Here is a 14,403-nt window from a genome sequence, read left to right as displayed (position 1 = left end):
GTGTGCGCCGAACCCGGATTTTATAAGATATGTTTGGCTACGCGTGCATCTTATAAAATCCAGCGTACTTTTGTTTGCACCTGGTGCGCGAACAAAAGTATGCGCGCGCGCAGATTTATAAAATCTACCCCAAAGTCAACTTAATTAATAGCAGGTAATGTACTTCTCCTCCAAGAACTTATCCAAACCTTTTTTAAACCCAGCTACACTAACTGCACTAACCACATCCCTTGGCAACAAATTTCAAAGTTTAATTGTGCATTGAGTGAAAAAGAACTTTCTCCGATTAGTTTTAAATGTGCTACATGCTAACGTCATGGAGTGCCCCCTAGTCCTTCTATTATCCAAAAGAGTAAATAACTGATTCACATTTACCCGTTCTAGACCTCTCATGATTTTAAACACCTCTGTCATATTCCCCTCAGCTGTCTCTTCTCCAAGCTGAAAAGTCCTAACTTCTTTAGTCTTTCTTCATAGGGGAGCTGTTCCATCCCCTTTATCATTTTGGTCGCCCTTCTCTGAACCTTCTCCATCGCAACTATATCTTTTTTGAGCTGCAGCGACCAGAATTGTACACAGTATTCAAGGTGCGGTCTCACCATGGATTGATATAGAGGCATTATGACATTTTCCATTTTATTCACCATTCCCTTTCTAATAATTCCCAACATTCTGTTTGCTTTTTTGACTGCCGCAGCACACTGAACCAATGATTTCAATGTATTATCCACTATGACGCCTAGATCTCTTTCTTGGGTGGTAACTCCTAATATGGAACCTAACATTGTGTAACTATAGCATGTGTAATTTTTCCCTATATGCATCACCTTGCACTTATCCACATTAAATTTCATCTGCCATTTGGATGCTCAATTTTCCAGTCTCACAAGGTCTTCCTGCAATTTGTCACAATCCGCTTGTGATTTAACTACTCTGGTGGAGTGTTTCTGGATTTCTTCCCTGGGGGATTCGCCCTGTTTCAGCTGTTCCATGCAGGCTGAGGGCTCTATGTCTGTGGGTAACTTCCTACTGGAATTGACAGAGTTATTCGCTTGGGATTGAGATATACAACCTAGTGACTTGTTCTTACCCCTGCAGTCCAGCGGTCTGTCTCCTGGTGTCTTTTGCTCCTTCTGACTTGCAGTTGGAATGTCAAGGGGAGAGGAAGAAAAACTAGGGCATTCATGGTATATCTTAGTGTATCAAAATCAATCATAGAGAGGAAATATCTTATTTATTATCAAACCATCAATGTACCCAATTTTAACTAAGAGAACAAAGTCATCAGAACTTAGTGCAAATCTTGTGTAATCCACTGTCTCTCGCCACGCAATGGGCCACAAACAGTATCAGCATTTTTCTAGCACTTCACTGTAATCATTTGATGCTGTCTCTGAACAACTCACCCACTAAATGTATTTAATCCATTTAAAAACCAATTTCTCTTAAACCCCAAACCATTTTTTATTGCACTTTAGTATTATTTTTTGTTATTGAATATTTTTCTTTTTGGTATTAAATATTTTTCTTAAAAACTATACTTAGCTCCCACTGTAGCGTATTCTAACACTGCCCGACATGGACCATGTTTCGGCTGTCGCCAGCCTTCATCAGGGGATGCCACGTAATAACAATTCCTTTAGGACACCCCAGTTGATCAGTATCAATTTGTATTAATTACAAGTTCCCTTGCCTCCAACGATAATAATCTTAATTTCTTTTCTTTCAATGTGAAGTTCTCCGTTGTGTCAAGTCACTACAGCAATGGTGCCTCAGCGTTTTTGTTTGTTTGTTCAGAGACAACGTCAGATGATTACAGTGAAGTGCTAGACAAATGCTGATACTGTTTGTGGCCCATTGCGTGGGGAGAGACAGTGGATTACACAAGATTTGCACTAAGTTCTGATGATGTTGTTCTCTTAGTTAAAATTGGGTACATTGATGGTTTGATAATAAATAAGATATTTCCTCTCTATGATTGATTTTGTTAATTTTGAGGGGATAGAGGCTTCTGTGTGGTGATTGCATATCTTAGTGTTTGCTTGCAGAGAAAGAAACATAACTTTTTCCCTATATTTTCACAAGTTCTGGCCAGTACTGCCTTGATAGTTCTGCCCTTGACAAGGTGCAATATGGGTGAGCTTCAGGCCTAATTTTTCTCCCTGCTTGGGGGTTTGGGCTAGTGATCACATTCAGGGATTGGCCATTGTTGGAAATAGGATGCTGGGCTTCATGGACCCTTGGTCTGACCCAGTATGGCAACTTCTTAGGTTCTTATCTCCTGAAACTCTTGATGTTGTCCTGCATGGTCAGCTGTTTCTGGTACTTTGGCACATAGGGTATGTCACAGACCCTGCCATTGTTGGGTTTTTCTGCCCATTGTGGCTATCAGCCAAACATGGGGCACACTTCTGCAGATTCATTTCTGTCCTTCAGATTCCAGTGGACCGCAGTTTCTTTCTGGGGAGCTCTCGGGCCCTAGTTGGGTTTTCGGTTGTATTGTAATACTGAAGGAAACTATGCAGTCTTCATCTAAGAGTCCTTCTCTTGTTTACATCTCTAGACTTTTTCCTGTATCCAGGAGGTTCTAGATTTACTGTTGTCAGGGTTTTCTGATTCAAAACCCTGCTTGTAATATTTTCCATGATATGTAGTATGTTTCTTGCTGGCACTCGCATCACTCTCCTGCCTTAGACACCTCTGCTACGCATTGGGGTTTTGTGTCTGTCTGTGTATGATTTTCTTTTTGTAGAACCCAACTCTTTTCCCAACTAGACCCCTTTGTGTGATGGCTGCCTCATAGGCAAAAGGGAGAGAGGTAATGCTTTCAGCACTGTGCAGTTTCCCACTTTGTCCTGCTCAGAAAGCCTATAGCTTGGGAATCATCCATGTGTGAGGACTACCAACTTGTCCTCAGAGAAAGCAGAGTTGCTTACCTGTAACAGGTGTTCTCTGATGACAGCATGATGTTAGTCCTCATGAAACCCACTCGCTTCCCCGGGAATTGGTTTCTCCTTTTATGAACCATATCATGGTCTGAGGGACTCTGCCTAGGGGGGAGGGTGACCACTACAGCTGCACATGCTCAGTAGGGCATGTTTGAAAGTTCTAGAATCTTTAAGATCAAAGTTCTGGACTGGGGCTCCATCCAGTGATGTCACCCATGTGTGAGGATTAACATCCTGCTGTCCTCAGGGAACACCTGTTACAGGTAAGCAACTCTATCATGCATTTTCATGAACCCCAGCTGATCTCTGGCTTTCTCCTCACTTCTTTGCAACTAGTAATCCACTATACTCATACCATGGTTTCTTCAATTTCATTGCCATTTTTGCCTCAACCTTTTCCTGGGAAGACATTTTATGCAGTCACCACTTTTCTCCTGCTTAAGCACTGATGTGTGGTGCTTTGGTCCAGTGAACAAAATGTGGCTCCCTTTAGGACACCAAATGTTGCACTGCAGCTGATTGTCAGATGCTACCCCAGGAATATTAGTATTCTGACCCCCTGCCCTCTTCTTCACCCATTCTCCCCAGAGAAGATGGTGCCTACACTTCATTTCTGACCCGGAAAACTAATCTGGGCTTTGCACCTGATAGTCCCAAGCCCACTGTGAAGACAAATGCTATCCTTGGTGGTTTTCCCCATTTCACCCATTAAACAATGCTATATAGTTTGATTATAGTGTTGACATAGGTGTCATTTGTCTTCTGCAAAATTGAATAGAAAGCAGAGCCATCTCTGATTAACTTACCTACATTCACCTCTAAATTCCAGGCTTTGGGCCTTATTCAGAAAGTACTTTTTCCCATTTTGTGGCTGTGGAAAAAAATCTCTAGACTTTTTTTTTTTTTTAATAAACTAAGTTTTCATATAGAGTCTTTAAGAAGCTTAGTCAGACATGTGAGAGGATTTAAAAGATTTGAAGCCAGAACCATTGCATGATTTGCCAGCAACCCTGACAAGTTTAGTTCACATTTTGTTAGATTACTTTCTGCCCTGTAGCTTGTGAATACCTTTGTGCTCTTTCTGTTACCTCATATGGGGTTATCCATTAATGACATTAGTTGGCAATTTCAGTATACTGTGTAGCCCTTAAGATGTTGTCCTCTCTCTAATGTTAGGGGTTTGGAAGGGAGCTTTTACTTTGTTTCTTTTATGGGATCCATTAAATGTGAACACTCTTTATGTCATTCATTCTCTTTGCCAGATTGCTGTATTTGCTTCAACAAGAGACTTCTAGCACAGAGCTGAAAACAGAATGTGCCGTGGTGCTGGGGAGCCTTGCAATGGGCACAGAGAACAACGTTAAGTCCTTGCTAGACTGCCACATCATCCCTGCCTTGCTGCAAGGTAGCTTGGCCTTCAGCTGCTGCAGTACATGCATTTTTTTGTTTAAATTTCAGTCATTCTTTTCTGCAAATTGTTGAACCACAGAGTGAAACTGAAAAGTAAACCTAATTTATACTAACAGGATTACTGTCATCAGATCTGAAGTTTATTGAAGCTTGCCTCAGGTGTCTTCGCACCATTTTCACAAGCCCAGTCACTCCAGTGGAACTACTGTACACAGTAAGTTCTAGACAGATGTACTATGAATATGCTCTGCTATTTACAGTGCCAGCTTATTCATGCAGTGAAAAATGTCCTTATTGCTCTGTTGCGATCAGCTTGTAGCTGTATTAACCTCTTGTTGCAAATTAAAAATAAAATCATTCTCCTGGCTTTACAAAAGCCTCAGTGTAGAGAGCAGAGCGTTTAACAACTGTTCATGCCCTCACTACTAAGCAGCTATATAGCTTTTAGATCACTGATGTTTGGATGTACTATAACTCCTTTCATAGGTGGAGTTAGAGTATTACAATGTTCTTGGACTATGACAGCTATCTGCTTTGTGTGTACTAAGAGAGAAAATTGGTTAGTCTATTTTTCCATTTCAAAAATCTCTGTTATGCATGTAAGTCAACTTTGAAAATGATGGCTGAAGTCTGCATGTACTTTGTACATGCAGACCCCAGCCCTATGTTATAACATTGGACTCATAATAATTAAAGTTGAGAGGCTTGTGTTTTACATAGGTTGTAGAGAAGTGACGGAGCAAAGTGAAAGGGTCCTACAGAAGAATTTATTAGGTTATGCAGACAAGCACAGAATTTCTAGTACAGGAAATGGAGATCCTTCTGCAGTTTCCCAACCTGCCAAGCCAGTAGGGGATGAATGCCATAACTTTTAACTCTTGGTTTTATTACCTAGTGAAAGAGGATTTAAAACTGGAGTTAAACACAGTAAAACTTCTGAACTTCTGACAAGATTTCTGAACTTCTGACAAGATTTCACAGAAAATTTGACTGTATTTCGTTCCTTTCCATAGTCTACCAAAAGTTGGCTTCCTGATCACTCTGCTCTTGAAGTTTTGTATTTCAAATATTTAACTGTATTAATTGTCTTGGGTATGGAGCAAACTAATTTTCTTGTAGCAGGTTTCACCTGAACTTTGGAAGCGTTTTGTTAATTTTTTATATTAAACACTAATTTTGTTGAAAAAAATATTTTTAATCAGAACTATGGCATTTACATTTTCTGAAGATGCATGAGCTATATGCATAGGTTAACAAGAGATGCCCAAAGATCATGTCTGCATAGGAATGATGAGTTCCTGATTAGTAAACAGGTGAGGGATTCTCAAATCTTTCTTGGTGACCTCACAGTCAGCCAGTTTTTTATAATGAGTATGCAGGAGGTAAGGTATATACATTGGAGACACAGTATATGCAAATTTATCTCATGCATATTCATAGTGGATATCCTCAAAACTCGACTGACTAAGGGCTCACCAGCCCTGCATTATTATCTAAAAATTAAATGATTTACATCATCTCTTCGCAAAAGGCTCAGCCTCTCATAAGAAATAGCAGTTGTTCTGTAGTATAGTGAAGAACCACGATGTCTTTCTGATTGGTGGCAGATGCTTAGTTTTATTTACCATTCTGCTATAGGTCATATTGGTTCATGGTATTAGGAACCTTTTGTTTTTATAAGAAAAAAATGGCAAATGTAACCGTAATCACTTGAAGCATTGTGAGAGCAAGGCCTCATGATCTTCTGATTCTAACTGAGGTAGCAGGTGCTACTGTTTTAGAGGGTTCTATCAAATTGCATTCTTAATTGTGGCATTTTATGTCCTTGGGTTTTATAGGTATTTTTTTTGTTTCCCATTGCATTTCCAGGATGCTACGGTTATCCCACACCTCATGTCATTGCTCAGTAGATCTCGGTATACACAGGAGTACATCTGCCAGATCTTTTCTCACTGCTGCAAAGTAAGCAAAGAGAATGAATCCTTTCTCTAAGAGGCTTTGTTCAGTCACTGTTAACCATTTGTTCATGGCATTTTCAGCTATTTTCACACTATGTATATGGGAGCAAGGAATGCTATATATTATAAAACAATGTTCCCTGTATGTACCCGGATCAGTCCAGACTCCTTGGCTTATGCATCCCTGCCAGCAGATGGAGAAAGAGAAAGTTTCACTGACACTGTAGAAGGTAGAAGGGCGGAGAAGGCAGATGAGGAAGTTTGCTTAGATCTGCTCGTGCCTGCATCTGCTGATACTGCACCCACGCAATTCCCAAAGGCTCCTCCTGCTTTCTCGGCGGATTTTGTCGTCCTGCTGCATGAAGCTTAATTAGCTCAGCAGGCAGGTCTGGGTAGCCTAGGGGCTCTGGGCTGCACATCTAGGCCTGAGCAGTCCCGTGGAAAAAGGTCTCCCTTGGGACAGCATTTGCAGCGTCCGGGGCTTGTTGGTGAGGACTCAGATGACTCTGTTGGGTCACAGGGACCTGATGGTTGATCTGGATGACACCAGCTTGTCTCTGGAGATGATCCAGATGATATTCCAGTGTCAGAGAGGTACTCCGTTTGTTCTGGAAGGAGGAGTTAGGCCCTTTGATTCCTCAGGTCTTGGAGGAACTTGGGCTAATGGTCCACAGGAAGACTCAGATATGGAAGGAGCGGATCTGGTTCTGGATGGGCTTCGGGGTCCCCCGAGAGCTTTTCCCTATCATAAATTGGTGAAAAAGATGGTGGATTGAGAATGGGGAGTGCCCGACTGGCTTGAGAGTGGGAAGGGCGATGGCTAAACTCTATCCCTTGCCAGAACAGAGGTTGGAGCTCTTTTCCCATCCCAAGGTGAACGCTGCAGTTTCAGCAGTCACAATGAAGACGACTATCCCCATCGTGGGTTCTGCAGTGTTGGAGATTCACTTCAAAAGGATCTTTGAGGTATCAGCCCTGAGTCTATGAGCGACTATCTGCTTCAGCTTCATGCAAAGAGCTTGCCTGCAGTGGGTTCAACAGCTTCAGGATAGGCAAGCAAAATCTGGTGAAGAGATGGATAAAGCTGAGCACTTGGAAGTATCAGTTGCTTACGTGGCGGATGCCTTATATGACTTGGTGAGAACTTTGTCCCATATTATGGGATCCGCTGGGTCAGCCAGGCAGTTATTGTGGCTGCGTAACTGGTCGGCGGATCTTTCATCTAAGTCTCGGTTGGGGTCTCTGCGTTTCAAGGGGCGCCTTTGTTTGGAGAGGATTTAGAGCACTTAATGAAGGATCTGGGTGAGAATAAGGTGCATAAGTTGCCGGAAGATAAGCCTAAGGGCAAGTGGCCTTTTCAGTCTCTGTTGCGTTTTCGTGATGTTAGGAGGTCGCGTCATGCGAGGGGAGCCCCAACTTCGCAAAAGCAGTTCTCTTCTCAAGGTCAGTCCTGGGGGCAGTCTTTTCGAGGCGGTCGAAGGCTGTGAAGGCTGTTCGGGGCTTCTTCAGGAAGTGGGGCCATAGGAGCCAAATCCTCACAATGAAGCGAGGCCAATCCACTCCACCGTTCCTTTAATTAGGGGGTCATCTAACGTGTTTTTTTGGGGAGTGGGCTAAGATCACTCAGCATCAGTGGGTCCTCAGTGTAATAAGAGACAATTACACATTAGAATTTGCTCGGACTGTTTGCGACTTGTTTCTAGTTCCCTCTGTGGGTCGTTGGAAAAGCGTTGGGCAGTTTGAGCGACGTTAGGTTACAGGAATTAAGAGTGGTGGTTCTGGTTCCTCAGGGCAGATGGGGCAAAGGTCGGTATTCCATCTACTTCGTATTCCAAAGAAAGAAGTCTCTTTTCGCCCCATTCTAGATTTAAAACAGGTAAATGTGGCGCTAAAGGTCCCAAGGTTCTGGATGGAAACTCTATGGTCTATAATCACGGTGGTGCACAAGGATGAGTTCCTGGCTTCTTTGGATCTGACGGAGGCGTACCTACATATTCCCATTCACCAGGATCACCAGCAGTTTCTGAGGTTTATGGTGCTGGGTCAGCATTTCCAGTTTCAGGCTCTCCCTTTCAGGCTTGCCACAGCGCCCCACACATTCACCAAGGTAATGTTGGCGGTTTTGCGGCACGAGGGAGTGCTGGTGCACCTTTATCTAGATAATTGGCTCATCAGGGCAAAGTTGAAAGACAGTGATCGTGCAGCAGTGCAGAAGGTAATAAACACTTTGGAATCTCTAGGCTGGGTGATGAATTTGGCAAAGAGCCATTTGATCCCGTCTTGGACTCTCGACTATTTGGGGGCTCAGTTTGATACACTGAAAGGCAACGTGTTTCTCTCGGGGGAGAGTCTGCAAGTTATAGAGGCAAATCCGGCGTTTGTTGGCTTTGCAAGTCCCCAGAGCCTGGGACTTTTTGTAGGTGCTTGGCTCGATGGCTTCAATGCTGGAATTAGTACCGTGGGGGTCTATGAGACCTCTACAGGGAACTATGTTGGCACAACTCAGGGGTTATGCACGGAACAGTCTGTCTTGGTGGCTCCTGACTTCCAGTCTGATCTGTGGGGTTGACCTGGAGATCCTGGATTGGGTTATTCTTACTGCCGATGCCAGTCTTTCTTTTTTTTTTTGTAATTAAAGATTTTTATTAAGTAAACAGTGAATCAAACATGATATACATATTAGCATACCAGAATAAATGTAACATAATATCAGAATATAATGAGATCTGTCTGAATGATAATAGAAGCTTATTCACATATCAACAAAGACAGTAGGCAATAATGGATTCACACTCTTGTTATTTAACCAAACAACATTTTTATGTCCTTAATTCTCCCCCCCCCCCCCCAATTGCCTCTCGTATATATCACATGTATTAAAACATTCACAATAGTCATAGGAGCAGTCATTGAAGCTGAGGATTATATTAGATTTGAATCCCTCTAGTTGGACGAAACTAAAGGCCTATTAATGCTATCTATGGTGTAAGGGTAGGTGATGTTTGCGAAGTATTTCATAGTTGATAAGCTTGCCAAATCTTTTCAAATTTTGAGATATTGTTATGTTTATATGCTGTGATATGGGACAATAAATATATTTTATCTACCTTTTGTTGTATGGCTTCTTTTGTTGGTACTGTGGTGGACTTCCATACCTTAGCTATTTCACTTCGACTAGCTGTCAGAATGCAATGAGTTAAACGGTTATGATCGTCTGTAATCCCTGTAAGTTTAACACCTAACAGCGTCTGGACTGGAATGGGAGCAGACAGTCCCGGAATCATTTCCCCCATCCATTGAAAAATCCCGTGCCACATCTTTTGTATGTAGAGGCAGTCCCACCACATATGTAGAAAAGTTGCAGTCAGATACCAATCTTTCTGGATGGGGAGCAGTATGTCAGCAGCAGTTGGCCCAGGGCTCTTGGTCAGCGGAAGAAGCCTCGTGGTCTATTAATTGTTTAGAGACCAGAGCAGTGAGATTGTCATTGCTTGCCTTTCTGCCTTTGGTTCGGGGCTGGTTGGTGAGAGTCTTGTCAGACAATGCGACGGCTGTAGCATACATCATTCGGCAGGGAGGAACCAAGAGTTGGGTGCCCAGGAGGCTCAGGAGCTCATTCTTTGGGCCGAACAGCACTTGGATCAGATAGCGGTCTCACACATTGCAGGTGTCAAACGGCCAAGCGGGTGTTAAGTCGCAGGTTGCTAGATCCAGGGGAGTGGGATTTGTCTGACTCAGCAATGCACATCATCCGAGAGAGGTGGGGTCGTCCCCATGTGGATCTAATAGCGACTCATCTAAATGCAAAGGCATCTTATTTTTACACCCGAAGGCGAGAATACGGAGCAGAGGGAGTCGATGCTCTCATTTAACCCTGGCCTTGGAGAGTTCTGCTTTATGTATTTCCCGCTTGGCCTCTGGTAGGCAAGGTGTTGTGTCGGATAGAGAGGCACCCAGGCGAAGTGGTGTTGGTAGCCCCGGAATGGCCATGTTGGCCGTGGTTCATGGATCTGGTCAACATGGCAGTGGATGGATCGTTGCACTTCAGTCATCTTCCTCGCCACCTTCGGCAGGGTCCCATATTTTCAGATTAGGCAGGTCGCTTTTGTCTAGCGGCTTGGCTTTTGAGGTGCGGCGTTTGAAACAAAAAAGGTAAACAGAGGTGGTCATTACTACTCTCCTACATGCTAGACGGGTATCTACTTTGTTGTCCTATGTCCGAGTCTGGAAAGTCTTTGAAGCATGGTGTATATTCAAAGGCATACAGGCCTTAGGATCTTCGGTGTCTCAGATTTTATCTTTCCTTCAAGAAGGTTTGATTGAAGGCCTGTCTTTCAATTCTATCAGAGTTCAGGTGGTGGCCCTGGCTTGTCTGTGGGGTAAAGTTGAAGGTTGCCCATTGTCCTCTCACCCTGATGTGGTTCGATTCCTTAGGGGGGCTTAAAAATCTGTGCCCTCTGGTAAGGAGAGTTTGTCTATCCTGGAATCTTAATCTAATTCTCAGGGGTTTGTGTGAGGCTCCTTTTGAACCTCTCCACAGAGTGACGCTTAAGGATTTAACTTTAAAGTTTGTCTTCTTAGTAGCCATTTGTTCTGTGAGGAGAATCTCTGAGTTGCAGGCTTTATCTTGTCGCGGTCCATTCCTTCAGATCTTGGACTCAGGGGTGTCCTTGCAGACGGTACCCTCATTTCTTCCGAAGGTGGTATCCACTTTTCATGTTAATCAGACAGTAGAGCTTCCTGCTTTTCTGGATTTGGGTGCTTCAACCCCTCATGCGCAGGAGCTTAGGTTGTTGGATATCCGTAGGGTTTTGTTGAGGTATCTCAAGGTTACAAATGATTTTAGGAGATCTGATCATCTTTTCATTTTATGGAGTGGTTCGAAGAAAGGTACCCAGCCCTCTAAGGCTACCATTGCAAGGTGGCTTAAAGAGGCTATTGGGTTGGCATACATTCTTAAAGGCCATCAGGTACCGGAAGGTTTGAGGGCGCACTCTACTCTGTCTCAGGTGGCTTCATGGGCAGAGGCCCAGCTGGTTTCCCCACAGGATATTTGTAAAGCGGAGACTTGGAAGTCGCTACATACCTTTGCAAGGCACTACCATCTGGATGTTGGGGATTCGGAGTCTCGGTCGTTTGGCGAAAGTGTCTTGTGATCGGGACTCTCTCAATAGGGAGCCTTGGTACATCCCAGGACTCTGGACTGATCTGGGTACATACAGGGAAAGGAAAATTGGTTCTTACCTGCTAATTTTTGTTCTTGTAGTACCACAAATCAGTCCAGAACCTGCCTGATCTCGGAAGGGGGAGAGTCCTCTTGGCTGTAAGTTTTTGGTACAATCTGCAAATTTGTCAATGTATGGAATACAGATTTGTTCATAAAGTTTTTGTTTTAAGTTTTTTACGAGTTTTGCAAGTGTTTTGTGCTTGGGTACAGGTCAATACTGAGGAACTGCAGGTGGCACCAGGGATTATAAAGTAATGTCAGTTAAACTTTCTCTGTCTCCGTCTGCTGGCAGGGATGCATAAACCCAAGAGTCTGTGGTACTACAGGAACAAAAATTAGCAGGTAAGAACCAATTTTCCTATCCTACTACAAGGTTCACATCTGTTTAAAAACATACATGTCTCCTTTTCCCTTTTATCTCTGTTAGAATTCTGTTTATTAACTTATACAATGTATATATTATTTAGCTTTAGGAACAGTCTTCTAGATATAGAAGAGAACAGATAAAATACTGGGGACGAGAGAAGGGAAGGAGTTTTGGTGGAACACATTTTATTCTAGAGGAGGTCTCAGGTTGAAAAGAAGCAGAAAACTGAGTTAAAGAAACAATTTTTGCTACTTTTTCAATACCTGTTTAAGAAATAAATCCTCTGTCGTTTTACAGGCTCCAGACCACCAAACAATTTTGTTTAACCATGGAGCAGTGCAGAATATTGCTCACCTGCTAACATCGTTGTCCTATAAAGTAAGATATTAAAACCACTGTATTGTTTGAATTATTACATTTGTGTGTATTCTGAAACCAGCTACCCAGGAGAGTGGAGCACAGTTGAAAAAGATGACAAAAACCATCTTGTATAAGGAGTGAGAGCTTATAAGTGGTTGCACTTTATGGCTGGCACCTGGGATATCACATTGGCAGTGTGGTCAGGAATAACTGGGCAGACTGGATGGGCCAGGTGGTGTTTTTCTGCTGCCCTCTTACTATGTTGCTATAATCATGATCTTGAATAATCTACAGAAACGGAAATGTCTTGACCAGTTAGGAATACTGTACAATTATTCACTGGTAGTTTTGTACCATCAATAAATATGCTGTATATAAATCCCTGTAGTCAGAATTTGTCACAGTAGGGATGGAAAAGTCTGGTAGATTGTGTAAGGATGCAGAGCTCATCTTTTTGAGTCATAATTTAAAGAGATAATATGAGTTAAGAAAGCAGCAAGGAAGGTTGTCTAACAAAGCCGTGGAGGCAACAAAATGGGGATTAGAAGCCAAGATGTCCAAAAAATCAATCCTTTACTGGAGACTTAAAATCTTAAAAACGCCCTTTAAAAATGCCGTTTTTAAGATTTTAAGTCTCCAATAGATTGATTTTTTGGACATCTTGGCTTCTAAGAGATAATATGAGGCATTTTTCCTCTTCACCCCCCAGATCAGTCCAAATGAGTGGGTTTTTCTCCCCAACCAGCAGATGGAGACAGAGAACCAAAGCTTCTCTGAACCGTGGTACTTAAGCCAGTGTGCCACCTGCAGTTACTCAGTATTTTCTGTCTCCAGCAGATGGTTGTGGGTGTAAAACCCTGCAGTCAAGTTATAAACAGGGTAGTTCGAAGAATATGCAGCCAAATTGCTCCCAGGAGTGTTAGGCTGTGTGTAAGGGCCATCCTGTTGATTGTGTAGAGGCAAGCAGCGAGTTGGTGACCCATGGACTGGCAATGCCTTGGCTTTGTAGACTGTATTTGATAGCCAGTGGTCTGGCTTCCTCATTCCCTGACCTCTCTCCTGAAAAGTTCCTGGCATTGGATCAGGGAAGTATTTGTCTGTAGTATTGTTGTAGGCAGGGGGGATCCTGTTTCTTTAAAAAAAAAAAAAAAAAAAAGGACAACTGGGAGATTTGCAGCTGAGGCAGTCCCATCGTGTTTGGTGCTGGAGGGAGAAGGTGACCTCTCTGGAAGGAGGTAGGGCTAAGGGTCAGCTTGTGTGAGTAGCTCTATTTTTGCCCTGGGGACCGTGTTTGCAGAAAGGGTGAATGCAGTCGTGTGCGGCTCCACGATGGTAGTTCCCATTCAACACAGCAAGAGTTGCAGGGGATGTGGAGCTTGTAGATGAAAACTACAGTCTTCTGGGCTCTGTGAATCCTGCATGGGCAGCAGGGAATGTGGATTGGGTAACCTGGCTAAAAGCAGGAAGCCGGGGATCAAAAAGCAGGTGCCTCGGTCAGGTGAGGCAAGCAGTACTGCTTTGCTGTGCCGCGTGGGAACCATGACCATTTTATCTCCTATTCCCATAGTCGAGAATAAGCTGAAAGGAAACGGGAAAAATTTCCTGATTAGACAAAGGTACTAGGAGGCCCAGTGGGATAGGAAAGGTAAGGGGGGGTCCCTTCACAGCAGCAAAGCACCAGTAGGCCACAGTCCTTTCAGGGGACCCGTAAATCAGTCCTGGAAAACTCTGGATTGAGCTTTGGAACTCCTAAAGGCTCACAATAAAACACACTTAGTCCATTCTTCGATAGAGAAAGTTGGAAGGTGCCTGGCTCTCTTACGAAGTGGACCAAGATAATGTCACACCAGAGGTCCTGACCCTCATAAGAGATGGTTACACCTTAGAGTTTGTGCGCCCAGTATGTGAGGTCTTCATGGTTTCCCCTTGCACTTCCAGAAGCAAAGTGGCTGCAGTTTGTTCCACTTTGGAATGCCTGCTAAACTTGGAGAGGTGGTAGTTTCTGTTCCCTGGGGGAATGGAATCCGAGAAGTTATTCTATTTACTTCATAGTTCCAAAAAATGAAGAGACCTATTGGCCCATCCTGGGCCTCAAGAAAGTGAATTTTTTTCCTGGTTTTGGATGGAAACTTT

At 43.3% G+C, this 14,403-nt stretch overlaps 1 protein-coding gene across 4 annotated transcripts in view; it reads left to right on the top strand.

The window, feature by feature from the left end:
• The window catches only part of ARMC8 (armadillo repeat containing 8), a 311,684-nt gene that overhangs the window by 64,187 nt on the left and 233,094 nt on the right, over positions 1-14,403 (top strand). For all 4 annotated transcript variants that reach the window (XM_029606184.1, XM_029606183.1, XM_029606181.1 and 1 more), the window contains exons 4-7: positions 4,211-4,353; positions 4,475-4,572; positions 6,228-6,320; positions 12,208-12,288. In XM_029606184.1, coding sequence (XP_029462044.1) covers positions 4,211-4,353; positions 4,475-4,572; positions 6,228-6,320; positions 12,208-12,288 — 415 coding nt within the window. The remainder of the gene's footprint in view (positions 1-4,210; positions 4,354-4,474; positions 4,573-6,227; positions 6,321-12,207; positions 12,289-14,403) is intronic.

This window comes from Rhinatrema bivittatum, chromosome 6 (genome assembly GCF_901001135.1).
Source record: "Rhinatrema bivittatum chromosome 6, aRhiBiv1.1, whole genome shotgun sequence".
In the NCBI taxonomy this organism is placed as follows: Eukaryota; Metazoa; Chordata; class Amphibia; order Gymnophiona; family Rhinatrematidae; genus Rhinatrema; species Rhinatrema bivittatum.
The sequence above is the reverse complement of the archived record's forward strand: the minus strand, read 5'-3'. Positions and strand labels throughout refer to the sequence as shown.